General features: G+C 38.6%; 1 protein-coding gene across 3 annotated transcripts; it reads right to left on the bottom strand.

Moving 5' to 3' along the window:
• Positions 1-366: 366 nt before the first annotated feature.
• ppm1ba (protein phosphatase, Mg2+/Mn2+ dependent, 1Ba) lies at positions 367-20,269 on the bottom strand. 3 transcript variants are annotated; one of them, XM_031746699.2, is made up of 6 exons: positions 19,859-20,269; positions 9,936-10,845; positions 9,218-9,335; positions 7,883-7,997; positions 7,593-7,650; positions 367-3,458 (listed from the first exon to the last, which is right to left on the bottom strand). In XM_031746699.2, the coding sequence occupies exons 2-6, from the start codon at positions 10,815-10,817 to the stop codon at positions 3,429-3,431; spliced, it is 1,203 nt and encodes a 400-aa protein (XP_031602559.1). In that variant the 5' UTR covers positions 10,818-10,845; positions 19,859-20,269; the 3' UTR covers positions 367-3,428. The 3 variants fall into 3 exon arrangements, with proteins under 3 accessions (XP_031602559.1, XP_031602560.1, XP_039477732.1); XM_031746700.2 differs by having other exon boundaries at positions 20,145-20,269; XM_039621798.1 differs by lacking the exon at positions 19,859-20,269 and adding an exon at positions 19,457-19,475.
• Positions 20,270-27,280: the final 7,011 nt, after the last annotated feature.

The raw sequence follows: 27,280 nt of genomic DNA, 5'->3' as shown, positions 1-27,280 counted from the left end.
TGAAAAAAATATACATAAAATACAGCTTTGCTGTTGTGCTGAACTTTAATTGCATACATAATAATAGCTGATATTTCAAACTAAAACTGCAAAAAGCATAGCTGTTTAAACCTTTCAGTCTTTTATTGACATTTATGTTCATCATTTGGTCTTTCAACATTATAAAGCACGCTGGACGAAGGGACGGTGCACAAAGGTGATGATTTTCTGATGTTTTAGGAGCTAAAACAATGTCCTGAAAAAAACCCCCTGGAATTTCTACTTGTATATGAAGAGTGACCACAAACATGTCTATGCTAAAAAGCCCACAGGGAATGTAAACCTTCAACCCGGCCCAAAAATAACTGACAGGTTCAGGAGACCAAATGCTTGTAAAATTCTCTTTACTCAACAGAACGTTAAATCATAGCAACAAGTCAGGGTCAAATTATCCAGGCATTGCCAAACTTTCAAAGTCTCCTTTATCTTATGTCTTCCCACATAAGTTCTGACATTATATTCCACAATCAGAATAATGATCAAGTATATACTTTTTTTTTTTTTTTTTTTAAACAAAGGAAGCCAAGGTAGCTTGTTCTGCCATTAAATGACCGATGAGGAGAGAATGTGATGCTGCAGTGCTGCTTGTATTCAGTCCATGCAGTGGAATCAGTGTGAGTAATGAAGAATTACATTCAGAAAAATAAATGTCTCTGTCCTTCCCTCCCTTAAATTCTCTCCAAGCCCAGTGTCTGATATAGCTTAAACAAAAACCTAAACTGAAGACCGTGTTCAGTGTGGTAAAAGCTTGCACAATGTTAAAAAGTATGCGAATATGAGATATGACAATGTCCACAATGGGAATGGTGGGAAACATGTGGTTTAGGGTTTTAAAGTAAGGGAAATCTAATTTGTACGTTAAGTCCCTAAAAGTGAATTAATATCCTCATTTGTGCTCCAGTTCATCTACAGGTTGTTCCTCTATCACTGCCTTTCCTCTCCAACATTGTGTTTCACCACACTGAACATTGTCCACATTATCACCCACCCGCCCACCCAGTGCATATCACACGCAAATTACACTCCTTCCTCAATCACAAAACATGCACCAATAGGAGATACCACCCCTCCCACTCCCTCCACCACAAAGAAAAGTTATATCATTGCAATAAAACAACTGTAACTGCAAAAGAACTACACATTCAAGTACCTATTTGTCATATGGCACCAAGAGCAAGTGTACCACAATAACATTAACCAGCCAGCAATCTCTGTCAGGTGTATTCTCTTCCAATACTGCCACTTCAGAAAGCACATTACATGCCATTAAATGATTCTGTATTTATAGCATATTTTAACCCCATCTAAATACTACACACACACATAGACAATGCATGTGTGTGCACACTGTAAAAGACTTGAGTTTTTTCCTGACAAATATCCATTTCTAAAGCTTCCATCACTTTTTTAGTGCTTAGGTTAACACAAAAGACTCCTGGTAAACCCAAATCCAACCTAAATCAGCAACTGTCCTGTGCCTTCAAGGTAAAGTCAATGAAGGTGGTTGTGGGAAAAGAGGGGAAAAAAGAAAAAGGACACCAATTCAGTGACTGTGAATTTAACTCTCAGTGTAGAACCCCTTCTCCTCTGCCTACAGTGTCCCTCCTTTGACTTCATACAGTGAATAGCCAAAACCCAAGTCTCCCAATATGTTGTAAAAGGTATGTTTCAGGTTCCTCTTGTTGTTTTCTTTATCCATTTGTAACAGGACCACAGCAATAGTAATTAAAAAAAAAGTATACCAAAAAAAAGCATATATTTAAGGTAATAAATGTTTACAATCTAAACCAAAAAAAAAAAGGTATTTTTTGTTTTTTCTTCTTTTTTTAATATATATACACACACAGGATATCAGAGAGATAGAAAAAGGCAAGCTGTAGCATGAGCAGGATTGTGTGTGCGCATGTGTTAAGGATGAGGGGGCGGTTGGAATTCCTTTACCCCAAACCCTGTCTTTGGAACGCTGCTGTGTGGGAACGGTGTGTGCAGCATCATGGGGTTTTTTATTGGGTGGGGAGGTGTTTCCCCCCCTTCTTTTTTTTTTTTTTTTTCGACATTAGGCCGCAATGAATACCATGGCTGGGAATTTAAGTGACAACAAACAAATCAAAATATTTCTGTCTATATAGATATCTCTCTATATATATTTTTTATATTTATGAATTTCATATACAGTTTCTATCTTTCTATAATATCTTCAACAACAGCAGGCTCAAAAGCTTATGATTCTGGCATTGTCTGCAAATGCAAAATGAGAGCCGAGTCTCTTCTGCCCTATGAAGAGGCAGAGAAACTGAAGTTAAAACAAAAATTTTTTTTAAAAATAAGGCAGACAGAAGGGAAGAGTGACAAATCAAGTGACAATATCCTGAAAGAGATGAGCAGACAGAAAGTAAGCAGACGTGCAAGAAGAGTCGCTATCACGCTCAAGTTTAATGTATTTGCAGCTGGGCAAACCAGTCCACGTCCCATTTAAGTCTGGACATAATATCCAGGAGCCAAACTGGGATTTGGTGCCAAAAAGTCTCTCACATAAGTGCTCCCCTTATGGTCAGGTGTGGATTCTCAGGCTTTCAGACCCTGAATTTGAGGCTTTAACCTCAAGGTCTTTGGATAGTGATTCATTTAGTTATTTTTATTACATTTCTGTGAGTTCTGTAAGGTGATCTCCAGTGAGCCATGTCCATTGGTAAGTGAAGTGTTGGCCCCTGTTTGTGTACCAGTAATGCCCAGATCCTGAACTGGACAGTGTAGCTTAAGGTGTGTAGTTGAGTTGCAGGCTTGTGTGGTCGATCAACTCCCCGTCAGATGCAAGAAAAAGTTCACACTTCCAAAGAAATAATGCCACAAACCACTTTAAGCCTTCTCAGTGTTTACAATGAATCCACTAGTGGTTGGTTTTGGTCGTGGCTGGCTGGCGAGTTGTGAGGTCCTCCCTTCTCTCTCTCTCTCTCTGGTCTAAGCAAGGCACCACAGAACCCTAAAAGATTCAGACCTGTGTCCTGTCTCTGCAAATCCACAAAAAAACAAAAAAAAACAAACAAACAAACAAACAAACACACAAGGGGCAAGAGAAACTGTGCTTGTTGGCCTCTCCTCCTCGCTCTGTTTATATTGTAGATTCAGTTCTTGAGTCAGAACATGAACGCAGTGTCCCCCCCCTCCCCCCTCCATTTTTTTTCTATTAAAAAAAAAAGAAAAAAAAAAAAAGAGAGAAAAACAGTTTTGCAGTCCTCCACATTAGGTGTTTTTAAAACCAAGATTTCAGCTTCAGTTATTCTCAGTGTGGGAAAAAAAAGAATTACAGAAAAAATTAAAAGGTGACAATGAATGTAATCTCATGTGGTATAGTGGTCCTGTATTTTCGATCAGGCAGTTGCACTGGACAGCTACCAGTGGTACTCCAATTCCGCTCCACTCTGCAAAAGGAAAGGAGGGAGAGGAGAAAACAGGGAAGACAAGAAGAGTAAAATAGAGGAAGAAGAAATAAGAGAAAAGTCAGGAAACAAAGGAAGGAGAAGAAGGGTGGGGAGAAAAAAAAAAAAAAGACACTTTTTATAAAAAGCAAAAAAAACAAACAAAAACTAAACAAAACATTTTAAAAGTGAAACTCAAGGATTTATTCCCCCAAACCCAGACCTGAAGGTCAGTTTTCCTTACGACCAACACAACTCAACAAAGAAACAACACAATATATTTACAATGCTGTTACAACAGCAGCGTGAGGCAGTAAACATCTTCAACCTCGGTCTCCGGAGTCTTTCTTTAACATATTCCAACAAAACAACTGCAAGGCCTTCCGTCTTATTTCGAGGAGGGACACAGAAACAAAGACTGTTGTATAGTTGCGTGCAGCTGCTGAAAGACTGAGTGAGACAGCGATGCATGCGTGTAGGAACAGTGCATGCGTGTTTGTATGCCTGTGACGTGAGAGGGGGGGGACGGACAGGACTAGAAACACCTTTATCATTCATCCTCATCAGACCTCGACAATCATGTCTGCAGACGTCCACATGAACACGCCTTAAACTCTAAATGGACCTCCACATGCAGGACAGCAGATCAGAGAAGGGAGTAGAGACAGATGAAGGTGTAACAGGGAGGATTTGTGTAGCAGGTCACCACTTACATGCCTGTAAGAATGTGTGTTTGTACACATGTGTGCATGTGTGGTTGTATGCATGTGTGTAGATGAGGGGTTGGAAAAGGGGGAGGTGGGGGTGTAACAGTTATATATGTGATCACTTACCAAATGAAACAGGAGGGCTGCGTTAATCAGAGGGTGAACACACAGTTAGACAATAGATACATCCCTTGTCAATGTTTGTGTGACTACAGGTGCGTACCTTACTACACACCATGTGCAAAATATGTTTAAATGAAGGGTGCAACCAGCACTAATTGAGCTACTATGACATGCTTCTTTCCAGCAGCTGTAGAGGACGGCTTAGCCACTTAATGTAGACAAAGAAACCTGCCAAGGTTAAACTAGGATGGCTCTATTTGACAATGTTATGACAAGCAGCCTTGTTTCTTTCTCCTAACACCTAGCAGGTGGTAGCACTCAAAACTTTTCGTTACAGTGTACAGTCACACACAGAACCTACCCACTGTGGTTTTAAGGGGCGCCGATATCCGTTTCATGTGTGGATTTCTTTTCCATGATTATGTGTACACAAAGCAAACAATCACAGTACCTCTAACTCATTACAGAAAATCCAAGACAACACCATGAGGCAAATATCACATCCAGCTAACAGGACACACACACCCACACCACACAAGACCCCTTAATATGCAGGTAGAGCTCTTTAAGGACACTGCAGTGCTTATCATTCTAAACAATACAATAGTGGCCTCAATCTCAGTGTGAGATTCTCTCACAGACACAAAACTTATCAATCCTTTAAAAACATTTACATACATACATTAACACATGCAGTACTGTAAGCCATTTACTGCAACAGGGGTCTCAAACATAAGGCCCGGGGGCCAAAATTGCACCGACACAGACTCCAATCCGGCCCACTGGACCGCTATGATAAATGTGAAGGAAGACATAAATTTTGGACTTTTAACTATATTTTCATGAATTTAACAGACCCTCCAATGGCCATTCGTACTATACCAAAAGTAATTAAGTGGCAAGTAAATAGTGAAAACAATCAAAAATTTCTCTCTTTTAAAAAAAAATAATAAATGGGTCCACAAAAAAGAAAAAGAAATCAGTGAATTGTGCAGTTAACTTCTTTATGTATATTTGATCCCCTTTTTTCATGTCGTGATTGTCAAAGGACATGTTTGTGTGAAATATGCATGCAGGTAACAACAGCTGCAAAATCCAAGATTTAAAATTCCATATTTTCCATCTCTGTAGAAAACACTGAATCCTTGGACAAAACTTGGAGTGCAACCATTTCATAAGCACTCAAACAGTTTACCCTTAATAATAATGATAATAATTATAAAAATAGAGAAACAGGCCTATATTCGAAAGAGGACAACAATAACAATACTGTTTATATAAGCTGATTGTTTTTCCTCCTCTATGGTTATAATGAGCTTATGTGTTGTAACCTGCAAATGTAAATGCAGGTTAAAAACCTGGCTCAACAAGTGCCTTGGCACTGTCCATTACCTCAAAGAACATGAAGCTGCTAGTTAGAAAAGAACACCTGGACATTTTTTAAACTTTCCATTAAACATTAGTGAAAAGCTTATTATAGCAATCCACCTCAAGTAAACTGGACCCATTATGTTCATTTCAGCCCTAGTAGAAGCTTTGCATGATTCAGTTCAAAACAATCTTTATTTTTCTTACACTGGTGCTTCATACCTCAGTTTATCTAGGGTGTGAAAATAGCCATCTTAGCTACCATCCCGTCAGAATTCCACAAACAGAATCTAAATCAGTCACCAAGTTTAGTCAATAAATTGAACAGCCTGTGTGTGCTGTTGGTGCCTTTATTATCTGACAAATAACACAGCTTGGTGTCTTGTGCAGTACAATCCGTGTGTTTGTCCTTCAGTGTTGTTTACTCATACCCTAGTATTTTATTAGTCTATTATTTAGCACTAATTAGCAGTAGTGTGTGTATTGCACCAGTGGAGTCTACAAACTGTCAACTAAGTTTGCCAGTTGCTAGCTTAGTACACACCCTTATTGTCCAAAAAGGTCACTTCTGCCTCCAACACCAAAGTTGTGGTAGCCAAAATGCTTACACTGAAGAATTTAAAATGCAGAGTTCGAAACTAAATTATCCATTGCTATCTTTCATATACAGTCTATGGTTGTAAAAAAAAAAAAAAAAAATCAGAGTAACAAAGGGTGTCTGTCTTTACTGGCAAATAAAAATTAGTCAATATTTTCCTTGGGACATAATTTTGGATTCCATTTTTTATGCACATGATGTATAAAACAGCATCTACATATGTCACTTACAAAAGGCGAATATGAGGACACAAATTTTAAAATGCTGACTAAAGTGGAAAACTTCTGCCAGTAGAAAAAGCAGAAGGTAATGTAATGAGTTAAACAGCACTGTCAAAGTCACTGCACAGTATCTCCTGTCACTGTCACTTACAACCACTACAACATTTGAAAACCAGGCTTACAGGGGAAACTCTTTTATTAAACATTAAACTTGAAAGCTTTAAAAGGTGGATGTTTTTCTTTTCTATTTGTTGTTAGTATTTGCCTTTATCTGCTATTATTTTATTGTAGATTTACTACCTCATTCAGTATGTGAATGGGTGTCAGTATGAGAGCGTGAATGTCTGTGTTCATATTGGCAAATTTAAAAAAAATTCAAATTACACATAAAGACACTAAAGCTGAAGGATGCAGAGCAAAATCTACCATTCAGCAGCAAAGTAAATTTAGAAATGTACATTCACATATCACATTCTCATGCTCAAACATGGGAAAACTTCTCATACCAGTGTCAGATAACTGCACTTAAAAGCCTAACTAAAGAGTCTTCATACACTTTTCTGATAGGATAAAGAAAGCTCCGAGCGGTGGAGGCAAATAAAATAAATGATTTAAAAAAAAGCCTATTTGAAGCAGATAACCTGAAAATGAATATCTTCACTTGCAACTTCATAGTTCCACTCAAACATTTCCTGACAAAGCTGTATCATCTTGCACCATGCGTAGAGAAAAACAGCATTTAACATAACTGAAAGGGGATGGGCTCAAAGCCACATCTTAAGTCAGTAATTTTATACTTTGTCTATAAATCACCAGCTTAGGCCACCACATGAGATGAATCAACATAAGATTAACAAAAGAAGATCTCCCACTGGTATTTCATGGGAATATGTTACACAGAGCATACACACTTACTCTGTGACTACATAATTAGCTGATCAACTGTTAATTTAAATGTACAACTACAGCCAACTAAGTGCATTTAAAGTCATACGTTAAAGAAACTTGAGACATAGGACAGCTGAAATTCAAATTTGCCATGTGCCCTCAACATTTTCAGCATTTTATGTCTAAATGGTCAAAGACAAAGCACTTATGTTTCATATATACTGATACTTACTCCATCCTCCTCCCTGTATGGGTTCAGACGGTTGTATACTGCTTCAATAACACTGCGTCTGCAAGAGGAACACAGATACAAAAAAATTTCATAAGGTATTGGTTAGAGCCATCAATCGAAGCTACAAGACAGTGGAGGACTAAGTAGAGTAAAGGTGTAGCTGTTAAAAATAAATCAAATTTGTAACATTTCTATAATTACCACTGTCTGAGCACATAATGAAGTATTATAGATGTTTAACACTTTCATATTTTAATCATTTTTTTTAATAAATGTCAAATGGTGCTTACTTGCTGGCAAGACCACCCCCTGGTGGCAGAGGGGGCATGCCGCTGTCAGTGGACAGGTTTCTCATCACTGTTACCAGATCCGGAAACCCCTCCTCCCCTGGCCGAGACAGCATCTCTAAAACAGCACCAGACATGTTGTTACACAAGTCGGTATTAAAAGAGCTGATGATAGCCATGAACGTCTGTGCAAAGACAGAGGAGGGAGAGCAGAACAGCAGAAGGACAGAGACCAAAAATGTGACGAATGAGGAGAAAGGAAGTGAAGATGGAAAACATACAAGTCAATTTGTGGAAGCCAGTGTGTCTCTGAAACGAGGAGAGGGAGAAAGATGGTGACAGAAAGAGGCCTGCAACTGAGTTGGGAGTGGCATAGGGCCAAGATAATGTTCCGCCAGAGAATTCCTCCCTCTCTGTTTTGTTCTATTCCCTCTCTCCTCTGTCTTCCAGTATTAGACAGTACCCTAAGCCAAGCATCTAGCCTGCTTTACACAAACACTGTTTGAACTTCTGAACTGTACCTTCAAAAGTGGAATGATTTTGACCCATTTTAGAGTGCTTTTCAGCCAACATGAACTTACTTTATAACATGAAATAATTACCTGTATTTTAATCTCCATTTCAGAGTCTTACGGTTGATATTAAGGCCTTTTTTTTAAACATTTTATTTCAAGATGACACTGGTATCAGACAGGTAAAAACAAAATGAATCCTTAAAGTTTTTAAGTTATTCCTCAGAGCTAAAAAAATGTATTTCTTAAGTGACCGGTATCTCAAACAGCACATAGCGAGCGAAGAGAGCTGACCAGAAAGGCTGCGCTGTGTTCAAAGGGTCTCGTGCTCCCAGAGACAAAAAAAAATAATAATAATAATAATAATAATAATGATATGGGTTGAAATTAGAAAGAAGAAAGGGGCAACGAGTACAGGAAAGGAGAAGGAAATTCATTCCAACAAGACAGTGAATGTTTGAGTGAAGGAAGGGAGGAGAGGAGCGAAGAGGGAATAAAGAGGGGAGATGCTCGCTGAAGTGGAAAAAGAGGTCATGATGGTGTCATTCTTCTGCTGTGAGCCTGAGCAAATTTGGCTGAAGGTTAGACAATAGCAAGTAGCAAGGTCAATCGAGGGAATATACAGATATGATGCACAGTTTCAGCTGAAATAAGATGGGTGTAAATATAGGCAAAAAACTTTACATATAAAGAAAGGTTATCAATAAATCCCCAGCTGTCCATTTTTCCCCCAGTACCCTATTTAAATTAAAATTGTGTGTGTAGAATTCATTCCCGCAAAGACTATTAATACATAGACATTTTTTCTTCATTCAGCCACTCTCACCTTCAACTCGAGACTCCAGGTAACTGTTGAGCTCAGTGTCTTTCCTCACAGCTTCCTCCGATACTTTGGGAGCGTTGGGCAAACACACTAACACAACACTCATGTTATCCCGACTCCCCTAAGATGGACCAGAGGACAGACAAATAAAGAAAGAGAAGAAAGAGCAGGTTAAAAGAAGATGTTGTATAGCTTTAATTTTTCATAGGGAATAAGTGACTGAATAACCTGCACTGTAACTCAGAGCCAAGTAGAACATGATTCTATCAAAAACATACAGTAAATAAGCAATAAAATACATTTTTCCCCCATCTATTATTTATTGAATTCAAGCAGATAACAGCTGCTGGTCAGGATTAAGGAGTAACCTGCAAGACTTGAAGCCATCTTTCAAGCATTTTGTACTTCAAAGCTCTGTACTTCATTCTTTTCATTTTTTGTCCTGTTTTCAAGACTGCCAAAACAATTTTTCTGTCTCCTTTTTTTAGTAAGGGAAAGTTTACTGAGCCATTAAAGCTGTTACAAATAGCTCTTGTTCAACAAAATAAAACATTCTCTAAAACTTTCTTCATCATATAGTGTTCTTCTATGGCAGGAAATTCAAATGGACATCTTGCTGACAAAATTTTCTACACATGTACATCTCCATAAGTCAAAAGAAAGCAGAGGATGTCACAGCAAAATATACAAATGATAAACTCCAAAACAAATAAGTACATACCTTGTGCAGACAGGTATCCACCACTTCATTGCAGACTTTCTCCAGATCATCACAGATCTCAAGCCTCGATTTCACAAACTCGCACAACTCCTCATTGGACATAACGTCCCAGATTCCATCACACGCCAAAATCACAAACTGATCCTGTTCCGGGGCACGAACCATCACAAACACCTCTGGTTCAGGGCTAACCAGCTGCTCTGTGGGACCCTTACCATCCACACACTTGTAATCATAGTCCCCCAAGGCCCTTGATACAGCCAGTGACCCATTAACCCTTTGAATCATCACTGAACCGCCAGCATTCTGGATGCGCTCTCTCTCACGTGGGTTGCAAGGCTTGTGGTCAAGTGTGGAGAAGCACACCTGTGCATTGCGGTAGAGAACTGCTCGAGAATCCCCACAGTTAATGAAGAAGAAATGATCAGGTGACAGAAGAATTCCCACTGCTGTAGAGCCACTGCGGTCCATGCCATTTCGAAGGTCGGAGAAGCTGCGCATGTGCTCATCTATTTTCAGGAAGCCTGTCCGGATGCCGGTTTTCACAGCCTCCACTGCAGGCGGAACTGGTGCTGGAGCGTTGGAGCCATCTGATCCAGACTGAGAGCCTTGTGTGTTTCCAGCCCCTAAGCTAGCGGTGATTATGTGCTCAAGAAGATGCTTGGAGCAGTAATTGGCAACTTTAGAGCCTGCGTGGCCATCGTACACAGCAAAAAAGGACCAGTCAGTCATACCAGGGGCTGGAAGCCCCAACACAGCTGTATGAGCATCCTCCATCTCCACCCGCCAGCCCTGCATGGAGCTTAGCCCATAGCGCAGGCCATTGCCCTCGCCATGTGAGTTGTACTTCTCCGTTTTGGGCTTGTCCAGGAACGCACCCATGGCTCTGCCCTGAGAGACCCACTGCTAGCTGTTGGAGAGGAAAATAAAAAGAAACAAGGGACAGAGAAAGAAAATCAGACAATGAAACAGTACTGAACAGTTAATTATGTCTCTACTATGCTGGCGGATTACAATACAGAGTCTAAATTATTCACTGCCAAGACTGTGTTTGGTAGATTTCAGGAAAAGTGCAGAAAATGCTGTTTCAAGTAAAGCACATAACTTATCACTGTTCATAATGTGTTCTCAATCTCTACTAGATTTATAGTAGCATTGTGTGAAAGTTGCTTGCTGACGCTGCATTCAGTTTATATACACAACAGCATTTGGGTAGTCAAAAAAAAAAAAAAAAAAAAATGATATTCAGATATTCATTCACACTAAAATTAATATTGAATTAGATACTCATTTGGAACAACACTGATACAAACAGTGACTTTGGTGCCTCGTCCAGCAGATGCATACCTTCACACAGCACCACTTCACGCAGACAGGCACCCACCTCCTCCTCTCATTAACAGCAAAAGTAGTTCATAACATTCATAACACTGAGCAACACTTTAGGAGGAATTTAAAGGGGTCAGTAAAGTTCCTGTTAGAACAACAATAAAGTGTTAAAGAGTTAAAAACGTTAACCTGACTGGCACAGATTTTAACATTAGCCGTTTAACCATTAGCAATTACCCGACGGCCACATTAGCCCCCTGTTATCATTAATAAAGTAACTTTTCTACTTTTACAAAAATTGATTAAAATTTGTTCAATTCCATTTTGTTTCAGCCAGCTGTGTTGTCAGTTTTAAAATGCAGGTAGTGACCAATTAAATCTTGTACAGTAATCAGCTTTTTTGATCTCTTCTTTATTTTATCATAAACCATACCACACTTTATCAAAAGCTTGTTTTAGCTTTAGCATACTGTTCTTCTTCTACAATAATTAAATTATTTAGATGTGTGAGGTACTCTGTTGTACCCTGTTATATTACCTATATTTTACCATCACGATCTCAAATGAAATTATGTGAATTTGTGAAGCAAATAGAATCTCTAAACTAAATCTTAAATACTTTTTTGTTAAATCTAACTTGTACTTGGGAAATTAGTTGAAAATTAACAGCTTAACATTTTTCAAGAAACTACCTCTTCGCCATTACATTTTCCCTTGGGTATCAAAAGCAGTATGGAGTCTTTTACTGAGTATCGGTTTCGAGTTTTGAAATTCCAGTATGGCAACAACCCTAATAAACATCAATACATGAAAAATACAGACAGACTCATTCCAAACCATCCATGAGAGATTTGTATTAGAAATACCTTAACTTATAACTGTCATACCCACCGTTAATTTTTGGGAAAAACTAATTAGACAAAATTAAAAGTAATCTTCATGATTACTAATGATATTAAGGAAAGGTGCCACACAGCAAGAAGGTCCTGAGTTCAATTCCACCATCAGGCCGGGGTCTTTCTGTGTGGAGTTTGCATGTTCTCCCCATGTTTGCGTGGGTTCCCTCCGGGTACTCCGGCTTCCTCCCACCGTCCAAAGACATGCAGTTTGAGGGGATAGGTTAATTGGATAATCCAAATTGTCACTAGGTGTGAATGTGTGAGTGAATGTGAGCGTGAATGGTTGTCTGTCCCTGTGTGTTGGCCCTGCGACAGACTGGCGACCTGTCCAGGGTGTACCCCGCCTCTCGCCCTATGACAGCTGGGATAGGCTCCAGCGCCCCCCCGCGACCCTGGAAAGGATAAGTGGAAGCGAATGGATGGATGGATGGATTAAGGAAAGGTTGTAGAAATCGTAAAGGAATGTATAAAGATTTGCATAATATAACTAGGGGAGGATGAATAGTGTTCTCTTGTAATATATTCATGATTTTGAAATGTTACCATTTTTTTGGTATCTACCCATCTTTGACTGCTTTACAGTCATCTCCTCTTCCAACTAATGCTGGGTGGAAAAAAGTTATTTAGAAGATTTTTTTCCCCCTATTAGACAGTATAGATAGACATACCTATTTAGGTGAAATTATTAAAAAAAAAAAAACATCTCATCAACTTATTTTAATCACTTATCAGAGTTCAGTTTCATGCCTGAGAATCTACAGTGCACAGAATGTCTTCTCAGCCAATATAAACAGCTTACAAATCTCATATGACTTTGTTATGTTCTGAAAACACAAAGCCTACAAATACCCCCACAGATATTTAAGGAAAATATTTAACTTTTGGGTTGCTGGAACTTTTTTTCTGTGTTTCTTATACTTTCTATCTAAGGCTTAAGGAACATATCAACTGTTTCTTATTTCTTATTGGTGATCACTGCACATCACATCCACAAATAGCAGCTCCTTTGATTTATCCTTAAAGAGACTGAGAAGAAACTTTAAAAGCTTCTCTGGGTAGTCAGGACTGCCTTCAAAAAGCATTAACAAACTCCACAGAGTGTTCAAGAGGATGCGTTATCTATCAATAACTGCACCTGCATTAGCTAAATGCACAGCAGCATTACACTGCTGGATAGCAGAGAGAAATTCTCTATCCAGTATGTTTATTGGTTATGCAATGTGAGAACATTAACTTTTACAGTCTTATTGATTGTCACACTGCTTAATGGAATCTTAGCCACGGAAATTGCACAATAACCCATACCTTATATCTGAAAATATCAATAAATGCTACTTACAAGTAAGTTGTAGGCATACTTAAAGGATGCTGTCTGTTAATGTACATGTGGAAAGAGCTAAAAGGTTCCTCTCAAAAAATAAAAATAGATAAGTGCCCACTATTTTGCTATTAACTTATGATTTAAAGTCAAATGTAAAAACACAGATTTCATCAACAAAGTAACACATATGAATGCTAACTAGACATAGATAAAGGGGACTCAGTGAGTGAGTCACCCTCATCTACATATGAAGCATTTAGACCGCCTTGTGTACTCATCTTTCCCCCACCTAACTAAAAGAACAGAAAGACTTCAAAGGCAATAATATCCCGCTACACTGTCAGGCTGACAGCATGCACCTCACTCACACATCACACTTTATCTATATTATGCCGTTTAACTGCTGGAAGCTAAAACTGTACTTGAAATTAACATTTGATTAATTGAACAGCCCTACTGTGTGTCAAAGTAGCGCACAATCAAATAGTTTGATTCTGTGGGAATTTTTTTTTGGAATGCATAATAATCAAATGTGATTTTTGAGCAATTTTGACAGCACTACAATCAAGTAACAGTTTGAGCTGTGCAATGGCAGGTGTATCTCATTTCATTTTTATAACTAAAGCTCCAGTCCTACTGGCCTAGAAATTTGCCCGTAACATCTCAAAAACACATATTCCCCAACCAACTGCAAGTGGCTGCTGGCTGACGCAAGGTGAAATTAGTTGGCAAGATATATATGGCGTTGGGTGACACATTCGCACATGCGCAGACTTTTTGATGGGCGGGGGCAATGTAATCATGCACGGACTGATTTGCGTGTTTACAATACAGAAGAAGTTCGTGGTCATCACGATTTTAACGCTCTCACCCATCTGGAGCGCAGAATGAACAAAATTTGGACAAACTGCCGAAATGCATTGACAGTGACATTTCAGGGATTTTGACTCAGTCTGCGCTCCACATGGTTCATTGTTAATCGCGTTAGTCGTGATGTCAGCGCGTTAACGCTGACAGCACTAAAAAATATATAAATCCGCCAATTTGGGATTTCTTTGGCTTTAAACCAGATGAAAGAGGTAAACCTAAGGATGTAATCAAAGCGGTGTCCCACTTGTGCAGACGTGTAGTGCGAGCAAAGTACTCAAACATGACTAACTTGCATGAGAATGTACGTGTCCACCATCCAGCTGAGTATGCTAGGCTATCATTATTAGCAAACTTACTCATGGGCAAATAAATAAATTAAATAAATAAATCGCCCTTGTAAAAACTATCAATGATAGGCTCTGCCTATTGTCGATCGTCAATATATTCGTCCAAATGCCCAACCCTAAAGCATACCCATAAGAAGCCAGCAAAGTACACCCCAGAGTAAAACAGCCACAAGATCCCTTCTTTGTTATTATCAAGGGTTTGGGTTTTTAAATTATGTATGATGATAAACTTTTGAAATTAAGAAAATACTTTTTTTTTCCCCTCTTCAAACTTCTGCTTTCTATAATGAGTGAAGGGAGTTAGAATTTCTAACTAACCGAATTAACCAGTCCAATCTGTTTTTTACTTTTAATAAGGAATCCTTTTTTAAAAGAATTCTTTTTTATCTTCTGATATTTAAGACATAAATAATGCTTATCCAAGTTTCTCCCTCTTTACTTTGCCAATGGTTTGTTATCAAAGCGTTTGATGTGACTTCCAAAATCTAGATGATATTCAACAGGTGCATGACAGACAAACACACTTGGTCACTGATCACATATCAAAGGGATGAAAAGCATCAGTAGTCCAGACCACTTGAATTATTACCTTGACGACAAATGCATTCACACACAATACTGAGCAGATATCAAAGCAATTTCCACAATCACCAAATAACATTATTTGCCCTCACCTATGCTGCAACTACATACACATCACATGTGTACCATACCTGGCTTAAAGTGGGCCTTTAGCATTTGGCTGCTTACATAGGTAAAGCAGAGTCTGTATTCCAGAGTCTGTATTCAAACTTAAAAAAATAGATTTTTTTTGGCATATGATACACATTCAAGTTTGAACCACTTAAAAAAAAAAAAAAAAAAAAAGTAAATTAAAACTATTTTTATTACAGTCCTGATAATTGCCCTTTGGTTAAAGGCCAAAATCTTTGGAATTTGCCAATGATTTTGGGCACTGGTGTTCATTAAAAATAAATACCAGCATAGGTAATTTGTACGCCACAGACTGATGTCACCCAAAGTCTGATGTCTCCATGGCTACTCAGGCTTGGAGTGGCAGCTGAGTGGTTGTCATAGCAACAGTGGTAGTGGTCAGACATAACTGCACATGAACTGCCACATGTATGTCTGTCTGAACATTCATGTAATCCATCAAGGTGACCAAAACACAGAGGCGGAATTTGCTCTGATTTACTAGGCCAAAATATTTTTCCCCCACTGGTTTCTGTTTGAGGCGCCCCAGAAAAACCACCACTCTCAGCTTCAGGCAAGGAGGATAGCTTTAACAAGTTAACTCAATTTAACAGTCAGCTGCTGATAGGATCCACGCAGGGTGAGATTAGCTCGTCAAATGCAGACCACAGGCTTAACACAGTGAACTATTACTAATGTCTTACAGCTCTCTCTCCTGACTCGATGACATGAAAGGTACAGTGTGTGATATAATGGCCAATCTACCTTTAGAAGTCAGCATCACCTTACTAAACTACTGTACTGTTGTTTTGTGTGGGAAAATGACATGATGATAATATTAGGCTGATAGGAAATGCAGCATGGTAGCAGTGTAGCTTGCTGTAGAGGTGTTGTACCATGCTGAGGAGCTGATGAGGGGAAATTAAGGTAAAAAGTAAAAGCCTGAATGGGATATTAGCACATGACAATATCCCACTGCTGCATCCTGTCTTTCGATGGACACAACTAAAGTAGTGGAGTTAGGAAACAAAAACTTAACCCAACAACTATACTGTCTGTAATGCAACATATTTAGGGGGAGCATGGAGGTCATCAACTTCAAAGCTAACTCAATAAAGGAAACACCTTAGTGCTGCTGAATTAATCTTCTGAACTGACATGGCTGCATTACCACCTCAAAAGTAACCATTGGCCATATTTCTTTCCCAAAGTATTCACTTTTCTTTTTAATCTTATTTGTGTTCAGATTTAAATTCCTATCCTCTACCTGGAGAAATTTGCTATATGTTGTATGAACTAAGTAAAATCCATTCTAATAGAATAGAATAGAATAGAATAGAATGCCTTTATCGTAACCATACGGTTGTACAATGAGATCTGAGATCTGAAGACTGACAGTAGTTCCAGGGCATCATGAATTGAACTTTTGCAAATTACGTTCATGTTTGGAGAGGAAGATTATTCAGGGTATGCCAACAACTTGTGACTGATAAGTTGTTAAATGTCTGTCACTGTCAGATTTACCAAAATATCAAGATGGCAATGGCAAATAGTTGAAGCTTGAGGCATCATAATTTAACTTCACTAATCAGTGGGTAACTTCAAGAAAGCTATGACCTCCTTAGATCACAATACCAAAAACAAATTATAAAACACATATAGCTAGTCAATATTAAAAAAAACTGAGCTGTGACTGTTATAGTTTAAGTCTACAATTGAGTCCATCTCTGAAGAGAAAATCCACAACATACAGACATGTAAATGCTCAGTTTCTACTAATGTGCTTATATTGCCTTTTAGCCATGAATCATCTTTTTGCTAGTACCCATTAGCCACATCCACATTTAATGATTTTATAAAGAAGGCAGTGAACAGCTGGTATAACACACTGTTCTCAGTTATGATTAAAAAGAAAAAACAACTTTACCTCAACCTTGACTTTTTTTCTTTTTTTTTTAAACAAATTTGACAAGTGGAACACAGATCCCCCTCTCTTTGATGACTCATCTTTGAAGCTGTCAATTTCCCAGAACAAGTGTTCTTTGAACAGATGATGGGGATGTCAGTCCAGACCAAAGAGGTTGAAAGTACATGTGTCATGTCATACTGGACTGCAAGTGGTTTCTCTGCAATATACTGTGCTGTGAAAAAGTGTTTGCCCCCCCTCTTCCTGATTTCTTATTTTTGCATTTTTGTCTCACACCTTTCAGATCATCAAACTTATAATATTAGACAAAGATAACCCGGTTAAATACAATGATGATTCTATTTATTAAGGAAAAAAAAAAATACTGAGACCTACCTGACCCTATGTGTGAAAGTAATTGCCCCCTAAACCTATTAGCTGGTTGTGCCAGCATTGGCACCAATAACTGGCAATGAGGCTTTTGCTGTGGAGGAATTTTGTCCCACTCTTCTTTGCAGAATTGTTTTAATTCAGCGACACCAGAGGGATTCAAGTCTGGGCTTTAGCTAGGCGACATCAAAACCTATATTTTCTCTTTGGTTTTTTTGAGACGTTCAGAGGTGGACTTGCTGGTGTGTTTTGGATCATTGTCCACATCCTGAAGCAACAAACAACCCCAGAAGTCGCTTTCTTATTGTTGAATCATGATCTCTGACTTTACAGAGTGAGTAAAGTGAGCTGCAATTCTGTTCTGGGTTATTTTGTGACCTCCTTGATGAGACACTGATGTGCACTTGGAGTAATTTTGGTCGAAAGCCACTGGGAATCTTCACCACTGTTTAAAGTTTTCTCCATTTGTGGATAATGGCTGCTAGGTTCCCAGAGTTTTAGAAAGGGCTTTGAAGCACTTTCCAGACTGACAGATGTCAGTGAGTTTGTTTTTCTGCTGTTTATTGAGTTTCTTTAGATCGTACCATGATGTGTTGCCTTTTGAGCTCTTTTAGCCTACTTCACTTTGTCAGACAGGTTCTATTTAAGTGGTTTCTTGATTCAACAGGTCTGGCAGTAATCAGGCCTAGGTGTGGCTATTTGAAATTGAACTCCGCTTTCCCCCAAAAAATTGGTTAATCACAGTTACCTTATAATCACTTATTTTTTTCCACATATGCCAGGTATGTTTTGTTAGTTTTGTTTTTTTTTTTAAACATAATAATTTATTTTAAAAGTAATATATTTCCTCAGGTTAGCTTTGTCTAATATTAAAATTTGTCTCATGATCTGAAACATGTAAATGTGAAAAATGGGTTAAAAAAAATTAAGAAATCAGAAAGGGAGCAAATACTTTTGCATTGCACTGTATATATATGTACCTCTGTTTTCTCATCATTTCTCAACTCTAAGAAGTGGCGAAATGATGAGGGACTATAAACAAGTATAAACGAGTATTTAAGCATGCACTAAAACCACTTTCAGTTCCTTTGGGATACATTATAAAAGCACGTGCACAGCATTTACATAACCCCACAAGCTGATTCAAGAATCTTAAACAATACTATCACCCTGTTCTGAGACATAAGCACAAACACAAATTAATCTGTCAGTTATTCAAGGCTTGCCACTACATCTGAGCATGCATCTGCGTGTGAACCCTTTCAGTTCACACTAAGACAACCACATGGGTATAGATAAAGGCCTTCGGACAAGCCCATGCACCCAGTGCAGTCATAGGCTAAAAGAGCATGGCTATTGCAGGAGTTCACATCAAGGTGCCAACACAAACATGCCACTGATGCTGCTGCCATTTCTGGAATACACCGTCACACAAACACACTGCCACACACACCAACAACCCAATAAAAGTACCCACAACAAGGCAATAAAACAAGTTAATCCCTGTACTGGAGCTTCATAGGAGCAAATGGGAATCGAAAACATGGACGAGCTTAAAATAAAGCTAGACTCTACTAATTGTTAGTAAACAATACGTCTAAAACAAAAGCTAGCTTTATGCTAATCAGCAACCAGAATAAGCTACACATTAAAACCAGTTCCACGTAACTCGCACCTGTTGCAAATACTCATGAATCAGATTAAAAATAAATTTACTGGAGAAAAACTGTCGACACATGCCATAAGCAAATAAAGACAAACCAAACCTTCTCGGATCACATGGATAGACCCATGGATAATCATTAATCCGCCAGCAGCGTGACGCTGATAACCCATTTGAATATTGACAAGTGCGTGAAACGCTACAATTAATGTGAAAATCACCTGAATGGAGCTCGGGTGTGTTAGTAAGTGTGGCTACACCGGCGTCAACGACAACATCGTACTCTCTGTCCCAATAAATACATATAAATAACGGTACTTTGAGATCCTGAAGTAAAATCAAGCCAATTCTCGATTCTCTTTACCTAAAACAGAGGCCACTTACACTGCTAGCTAACCAGCTAGCGAAGTTCACAGTTGTCAAAGTGTTTGTCTAACGTTACACGTTAGCGGGTCGCTAGCCAGTGTAGATTCGTTGCTCATTCCGAGTACCAAGTGTTACTTACTGCGTATGAAAGGAATCTCTCTCACTCTCACTCTCCCTCTATCAGCCCCTCTTCTCGTGATCACGGTAGATATGCTAAGACACCCAGCCTTGTTGTGATAGGCTTAGCAGTCCTTAATATTAGCCACTTTCGCTTCTCGGCCCCTGTTCGTCAGTTAGCTTTCAGTAAGCTAGCCAGCGTTTCACACGACCAGTTCTCCTTTCAACATGTCTCTGCATCGACGTAAGGCTTTTACATACATGTTTGGCACTGTAAAACCAGGGAGCGCCAAATATATCGCTCTTACTTAGGCTGTCGGTTCAAAAGAAAATACGCTTGGTTCGGCAGGACTTATCTATAATTGAACACCTAGCTAATTTTTGCTAAAGCTAAATGTAAAAAGGTAGATGACGTTCTTTTTCAGCATCCAGTTTTTGGGAGGGGCAAGACTATCGCTCTCTTCTGTGATTGGATAAAAACTGATTCGAAGCTGAGATACGATTGGTCAACTAATGTACCAGTCAATTTGTTTCTCTAAAAACATAAACTGTGAAAATCCAGCTGTTTTCTTTTATTTGCCTTTGGTGAGATTATGTGATTTATAATTTCTCCTCCGTTCATATGCTGTTTTCAGAAGAGAGGTGCCTGTGTGCCATAAATAGCACAGTTCGGAAGTAATTGATAAAAACGGTGCAACGCCCCATTTAGAGGGGCCTGCGTGCCATAAATAGCACAGTTTGGAAGTAATTAATAAAAACAGTGCAACACCCCATTTAGTTGTTGCCAGTTCCATTGCCAAATGAGGACAAATGGAGTAAAGAGAATTAATCCTTTAGTTACAATATTGATGGGACTTACAGAGCTGTGGAAAGTATCAGTGTTACCAGTTACCTAATCACAGCCACAGGTCAAGCAACACATGGCACTCCCCAAAGGCTGTGCCCACCCCTAGCAGGACAGTGCACAACACCGCCCTGCAAAAAGCACTAGGTTCTGACCTGCATACAAACTACCAAGATTGCAAGTCTATGGAGGCTTCTCCTCACAATGCACAAGAACTAAAGGATCTAAACATCCAGTTGCCAAACAGAACACCCATGGGATCTGGAGTCCATACACTAACTGATCCAAACTCTTTTGGCAACATACAGGACATCTTTACGGCATTAGACATGTGGCTTTAATATTGTGGCCAAGTGAGACATTCGTAATTGCACCTTGAGGAAATCTAGGAAGAAATGGACTGAGGATTGTCTTTTAGAACCATAACTCAAATGTGTGAGGCAAAATGGTTACCTAGACTATGGAAATTTACATTCTAAGTAGTAAATTCAGTCATTTGTTACCCACTGTGCTATGGATCACATAGTGAAAGTTTTTTAAATCCACTGCAAATTAATATCACAACAACTTTTTGGGTTGCTAAGTTGTAAAAACTATCTTCCAGTTATCTTCCATGTAAAAAATTATCAGTCTTCAGATTGACGATTCCTCCAAGCCATTAAGTAAATATTAGTAAGAAATTTCCATCAGCAAACATTAGTTACCTCCAGACCTAATGTTCTGAAAACATTAAAGGCAATCAATTCATCAAGCCATGGTTATTAATATTAATAAGCTAGATATAATCATAGACATTATAATATATTATTTGCTTAAGTAAGTAAAGTTTATTTCCCAATAACAAACAGTGAGCAAAGTGTCATGATAGAGGAGGAATTTCTACAATATGGCAACCAAAAAGCTGCTACTACTTACTTAGAGCCACCCATGTTATTCTGCGTATCCAATTCAGGGTTGCAGGATGGGGCTGGAGCCTAATCCTGTTGTCATACAGGGTACACCTTGGACCGTGGCAGGACTAACACAGAGTAATTACTTATAATTCATCTATAAAATATTTGTAAATGAATCAGTCATAAACAAATGACTGTCACTTTGTAGATGTTGCCCCAACGTAAAGTGTAACCACTTTATTTACATACTGTGTAAATAACCATATTCACATATGAAGCTTCTCTTCAACTAAAATAAATGTAAGACCACAGGTAACTACATGATAGCATGATAGAGTGAAAGTTGTTAATATATGTTAATATGCTATAATATAGGTCTATATGCATTGGCGATAATACAGAGTGAAGGTTAACTTTCAGCCTAATTAAATAATAAGTTGAACTTTATTTGTTGAAACAAAATTCCATCCATTATCACGCCCAGTGATTCAAGCGACTAGTTTACCGTGCCTGTGATGGGCGGATGTGTTTTAGGGCGTGCTTGCTGACGAGCCTCAGCCCATTGGGCCCAGCTCTATGAGCCCAAACAGGCATGGTGGCTGTGGAGGGTCTTATTAATTTAAATAAATTGCTGAGTTGCTCTTAGAAGATATTGTTGAGGCAGTGGTGCTTTTATGATGACCTGCAATTAAATTAGTTTGTTCTTATTTAATGTGGAGGTGAATTTAACATTCATTTTCAAATGAAAACATAAACACTCCTTCCTCTCTTTCGCAGTATATACTGTGCTCAACATGACGTCATCACGTTGGTGCCTTTCTGTCTCTCTGTGCATTTCTAAGTTATTGGGAACACTTAAAGTATCCCATCAATAATATATATGACAATTTAGTGAGTATGTCAGAGATTTCCCACTGGCAGCAAAAGTTTTTCCTGTAGTTTATGCAAAATTTTAGAGCAAGTTTAAAATATGCATGTAAGGAAAGCTGGTTTTGGTACTCTGTACTGTGTTACTTATAAACTCAGAATAGGTATACCATCACTAGTCTTCCACAAAAAAAGAAGACAAACAACATGTTTCCAAACAATGTAATCTTATCTTATAAAACAAATTAGTTAAAGAAAATTTGTGCTTAAACAGGACCTTAATCTATCCGAGAGTGATAAGAGGTCTGTTTATTATGTGAAATAATTGTTCATAAGATTTGTAGCAATTTTTTTCAACACAATCCAAATGGAGTAATTTTATTATTATTATTTAATGTTTTCTTGATTCAGCATTATTTAATGTGTTTAAGCTTGTTATTTCATTTCATTTCATTCTGGTTGTGTAAAAATAATAAAGTCAATTAATTAGTTTTAACCAGAAAATTTTACAGTTCAGTTTGGATTTGCAGCCTTATTGGCAAATCTTGTGTTATATCACATCTATTATACAGTGCATTGTACAGTGCATAAGCTGTTAGCTATCCAGCTGCTTATATGTAAATACAAACCCAATTCCAAAAAAGCCTGGAATGACATGTAAAATGTCAATAAAAACAAAATTTAGTGATTTTCAAATCTCATAACTCCACATTTTATTCACAGTAGAACACATAAAGCACATCAAATGTTTAAACTGATATACTTTTTTGATTTCATGGAAAACATTGGCATGTTTTGAATTTGGTGGAAGCAACAAATCTCAAAAAAGTTGGGATGGGGGCAGGAGGTGGCTGGAAAAAAATGCTGGAAAACTAAGTGGAGGAACTGAAGAAACATTTCGCAACTATTTACGTTAAGTGGGAACACATGTAAGTGATCACAAGTAATACCAGTAATATCTGTTTTTTAAAATTGGATATCTCAAAAAAGAGCATCACAAAGAGGCAGAATTTCTCAGAAGTAAAGATGGTCAGAGGGTAACAAGTCTGCAAAAAACTGAGTGTATACATTTCTGGAGAATTTCTGAATAATGTCCCTCAATATAAAAGGGACAAGACCAAAAATCAATATTAGATGTTCATGTTCTTCAGGCAGTCAGGCAGCACTGCATTAAGAACAAGCGTGGAAATCGCAGCATGGGCTCAGTAACACTTCCTCCAATCAAGGTCATTGAATGCAGTTCGTCTTGCCATCTATCAAGCAAAGAAGAAGCCATGGGTGACCATGATCCTGCAATCCTGGCATTTTCTTCAGATCAAGGGACATTCAAATGTTCTGAGGCACAATGGAAAAGTGTTCTGTGGTCAGACAAATCAAAATTTAAATTCTTTTTTGGAAAACATGGACACATCCTCCAGACTAAAGAGGACAGGAACCATCTGGCTTTTTATTAGTGCTCACTTAAAAAGCCCCCACCCCCACCCCCAATTCTGCAATCCAGGTCCTGAATTGGCCTGCAGACAGTTCAGACTTTTCATCGATTAAAAACATTTAATGCATCATGATAGTATGAATACAATAAAAATATGACGAAGAAGACTCATGACTACTAGTCCTATATGAGACCAGAATGGGACAACATTCCTCTCCTTTCAGTTCCCAGATGTTTACAGTCTGCTGTTAACAGAAGCCCATGTTTACCACGGCTACACAGTAGTAAACATAGTCTTGCCCCAACTTTTTTGAGACATGTTACTACCAAATTCAAAATGAGTTAATGTCTTTCTTAGAATGGTACATTTTCTCAGCTTAAACATTTGATACTTTTTCTATTGTGATACGATTCTATTGTGAATAACATTTGAGGTTCGCAAATTATTGTATGTTGTTTTTTATTTAGATTTTACACAGCAACCCAAAATATTGGAATTCAGGTTATATTTTGCACATATCATCCTTCCATCCATCCATCCATCCATCCATCGGGGGTTTAGGTTGAAGGAGGCCACAAGCTGGAGGGTCTTCTTTTCTTTTTTTAATACTGAATCTTCTTTATCATATTTTTTCAGCATGGATCGATTCAGTGTGAGTTAGCTGAGATAACATTGAGTTAAGTGCTGCTTGCATGTATATTGTGAAGGAAAAGAAAACAACTAGCTTTGGCCTTCACTGCTTTCTCTCACCTTGTATGAAATCACCCCATGTGCGATCCTCTCTGCAGAGTGCAGCAATCACGCCTTGCCTTGCTCACCACTCTTCAAACACAAGAGCACTTGAAAAGCTGATTTCCTGCTCCTCAGAGGGAACAGGTTTCTTTTGTCAACCGAGGAGCCAGGTCAAAACAATAATTGCTGGCAAATTGTGCCTGAAAATATACAACGCTCATTTGATTTACATGTCATTTTCATGACTCTCCGCTCCAGTTCTCCTTAACAGCTTGCAATGTTACATTAGGGCCTTATCAAATGTTTATAAGGGCAATCAATTTCTTTTCCTGGATGCACTGTATCAAGTGTCTGGGTTTGTTTGTGTGAGAGAAAAAGAATATACACTGCAACCACACACTCGCCCATACATATTAATGCATGTTATGTGAGGGGTCAAGCTGTTCCCCCTGCTTAATGGGATTATAGACATTAACAAACTCTTTACTAAATGAGAGAGGACCTTTTTCTTTCTCTTTGTCTCTCATCCCCGCTCTATACCATTTCACTCTGTCCTCTCTTTCTCTCTCTCTGATCCCTAATCAGGAAGTAGGCCTAGAAGTGCCTTGGGGCTGAATACGAACGAGCGCAGCTGCCCGGTGCGGATTACTACTACCACACACAGGCTTAACCTCGATGTATAAATTCACACACGCATGCCCGTGTAGTGAAAACAGTGTTCATATGTCATTCGCAAGCATGCCCAGCACTTGCTGACATATGTGTTTTTCAAGCATATGTCATACTGTGAAAGTATCTCACACATGCACGGGAAAGATACACACAGAAACTATTTTGATCACATGCCGATAACGTCCAGTAGCAGACACATGCTTGGACACACCCACAGGTTTTAGTGTATCACAGGAACATGTCCATTCATAGCTTGTATAGTAGTGTTAGAGGGCATGTGCTGCAGCCATATGTTGCCATTAATCATTTGAATCAGCCTTCTTTAAGAAAGATAGAAAGAAAGAAAGGGAACAGATTAGTTAAATGTCAGCATGATAAAAGTTGGTAAACGTATAAGCAGTACTGGACTGTTGCACCTATAGAAAAAAAATAGTAGGCTAGGAGTTTTTTATGTCTTGTAATATATTTATTCTCATATGAAGTACTCATACCACGTATGTGTTTTTTGTGCAAGACACAAGAGAGCTTGTTCAGTTATTTATTTATTTAGTTATATTGTATTTTTTCCATAGGTTAAATGTCTAAAATTCATGCATTTCATACCCCAGTATCCCTATACATTTGTAATATGTAAATGGGTTCATATTTAAGTGTTCAATTTACTCTGTTGTGGAAAACATGGTCCCTGTGTCTTTCTCCAGTTGATTTTGAATATTTTAATTTATGACCTGGGAGATTTCATGTGTTAAAGACTGAGCAGCTATAGCAAAGTGAAATGGCATTAACACCATGCTCAGTGGCAAATCAAAAGCTTGTTCTACAGGAACATTAAGCCACAGATTTACTACCCTGCACAGGTTTAACCTGCCAGTCTGGAACTGAAGCGGAAACCTGCAAACATCAAACTATACTGACCTACAGATCCTCACAATACAGAATCTTCAGTATTTAACTCTACAGAGGTTGACCTGAGTTTGTAAATTAGACCTCTGGGTGAGTTTACTTTCTGTGCTGGGTCATGGATGAAAGAGTGTTATGGAAGTATCACACCTCCATCTAGTGGGAAAAAGAGGTACGGCTAGCGAATACATGCACGAAGGGGTCGAAACGGCACGTTTGGGTTGTGATATAAAATTGATGGTCTCAAAATCTTCTAAAAGGTTGAATGCTCAATCAGTTTCTTGTGCTAAATACCAGGAGAGGCAGGTGGGCATGAATTAAAGAAACTTACTCTAGGGTATGTCTGCACATCATCCTGCCCACCAAAATATTTATGGGCAGCATTAAAATGTATTTTTTCCTGACACAAGTGAGTCATTTTTAAATTACATCTGTATTTGTGTTGATTAGATCAACTGAAATGAACTGGCTTCCAAACCAGCTCATTTTTACAGTTCACTACAGTTATAAAATGTGCACATCTGGGAAAATGTAAAGAATACTTTGTGAGTTTCTGACTGTAACTTGGACAGTGAACGGCATCTAGTGACAAAAATAACCTGAATGGTTATTGAAATGGCAATAAATGGATTGATTTACTGCGTGAGCTGTATGCCAAGGTGACCCGGGGAACTCTGGGTATACATGCAATCTTCGTTTTCTCTGTGTGATCTCTTTTTGACTGATATTGGGGGAAGAGTTCAGCTGGAAGAAATCATTTAACAAAGCAAGGACAATCTTCTCCCTGAGCAGGCAGGAAGAAGGCCACCACCTCTGTGTCTGCGTTCAGTTCATCCTAGTCCTCATCATCTGCCTCAGCTCTTGCTCAGTCTTCATTTCTGCTTGGCCCTGAGCTTGTGGTGTCACGTCAATCACACCCGAGGGAACGCACCAAGGTAGATTTGTTTTGGCTTTAATGAAAGATGCTCTTAAGACGCAAAGTTCAAGGAGAGAACTGGAGGTGGTGGGGGGTGCATAAAAAAAGAGAAGGACTCGTGACATTGATGAGTGGTTGTACTAAGGTGGTGACGTCAGACTTGGGAAGGACCAAGAGTGGGACACAA

The sequence above is a fragment of the Oreochromis aureus genome, linkage group 13, assembly GCF_013358895.1.
Source record: "Oreochromis aureus strain Israel breed Guangdong linkage group 13, ZZ_aureus, whole genome shotgun sequence".
Taxonomy (NCBI): Eukaryota; Metazoa; Chordata; class Actinopteri; order Cichliformes; family Cichlidae; genus Oreochromis; species Oreochromis aureus.
Note: the sequence above shows the minus strand (reverse complement) of the source record. Positions and strands in the feature narration are given on the sequence as shown.

Excerpts from the sequence above, each read along its gene's own strand:
- ppm1ba (XM_031746699.2), bottom strand. The coding sequence starts at position 10,817 with ATGGGTGCGTTCCTGGACAAGCCCAAAACGGAGAAGTACAACTCACAT. Across the intron at positions 7,651-7,882 it reads GGGGGTGGTCTTGCCAGCAA|ACGCAGTGTTATTGAAGCAG; the intron begins GTAAGCACCATT and ends TTCCTCTTGCAG. Across the intron at positions 3,459-7,592 it reads CATACAGGGAGGAGGATGGA|AGTGGAGCGGAATTGGAGTA; the intron begins GTAAGTATCAGT and ends TTCCTTTTGCAG.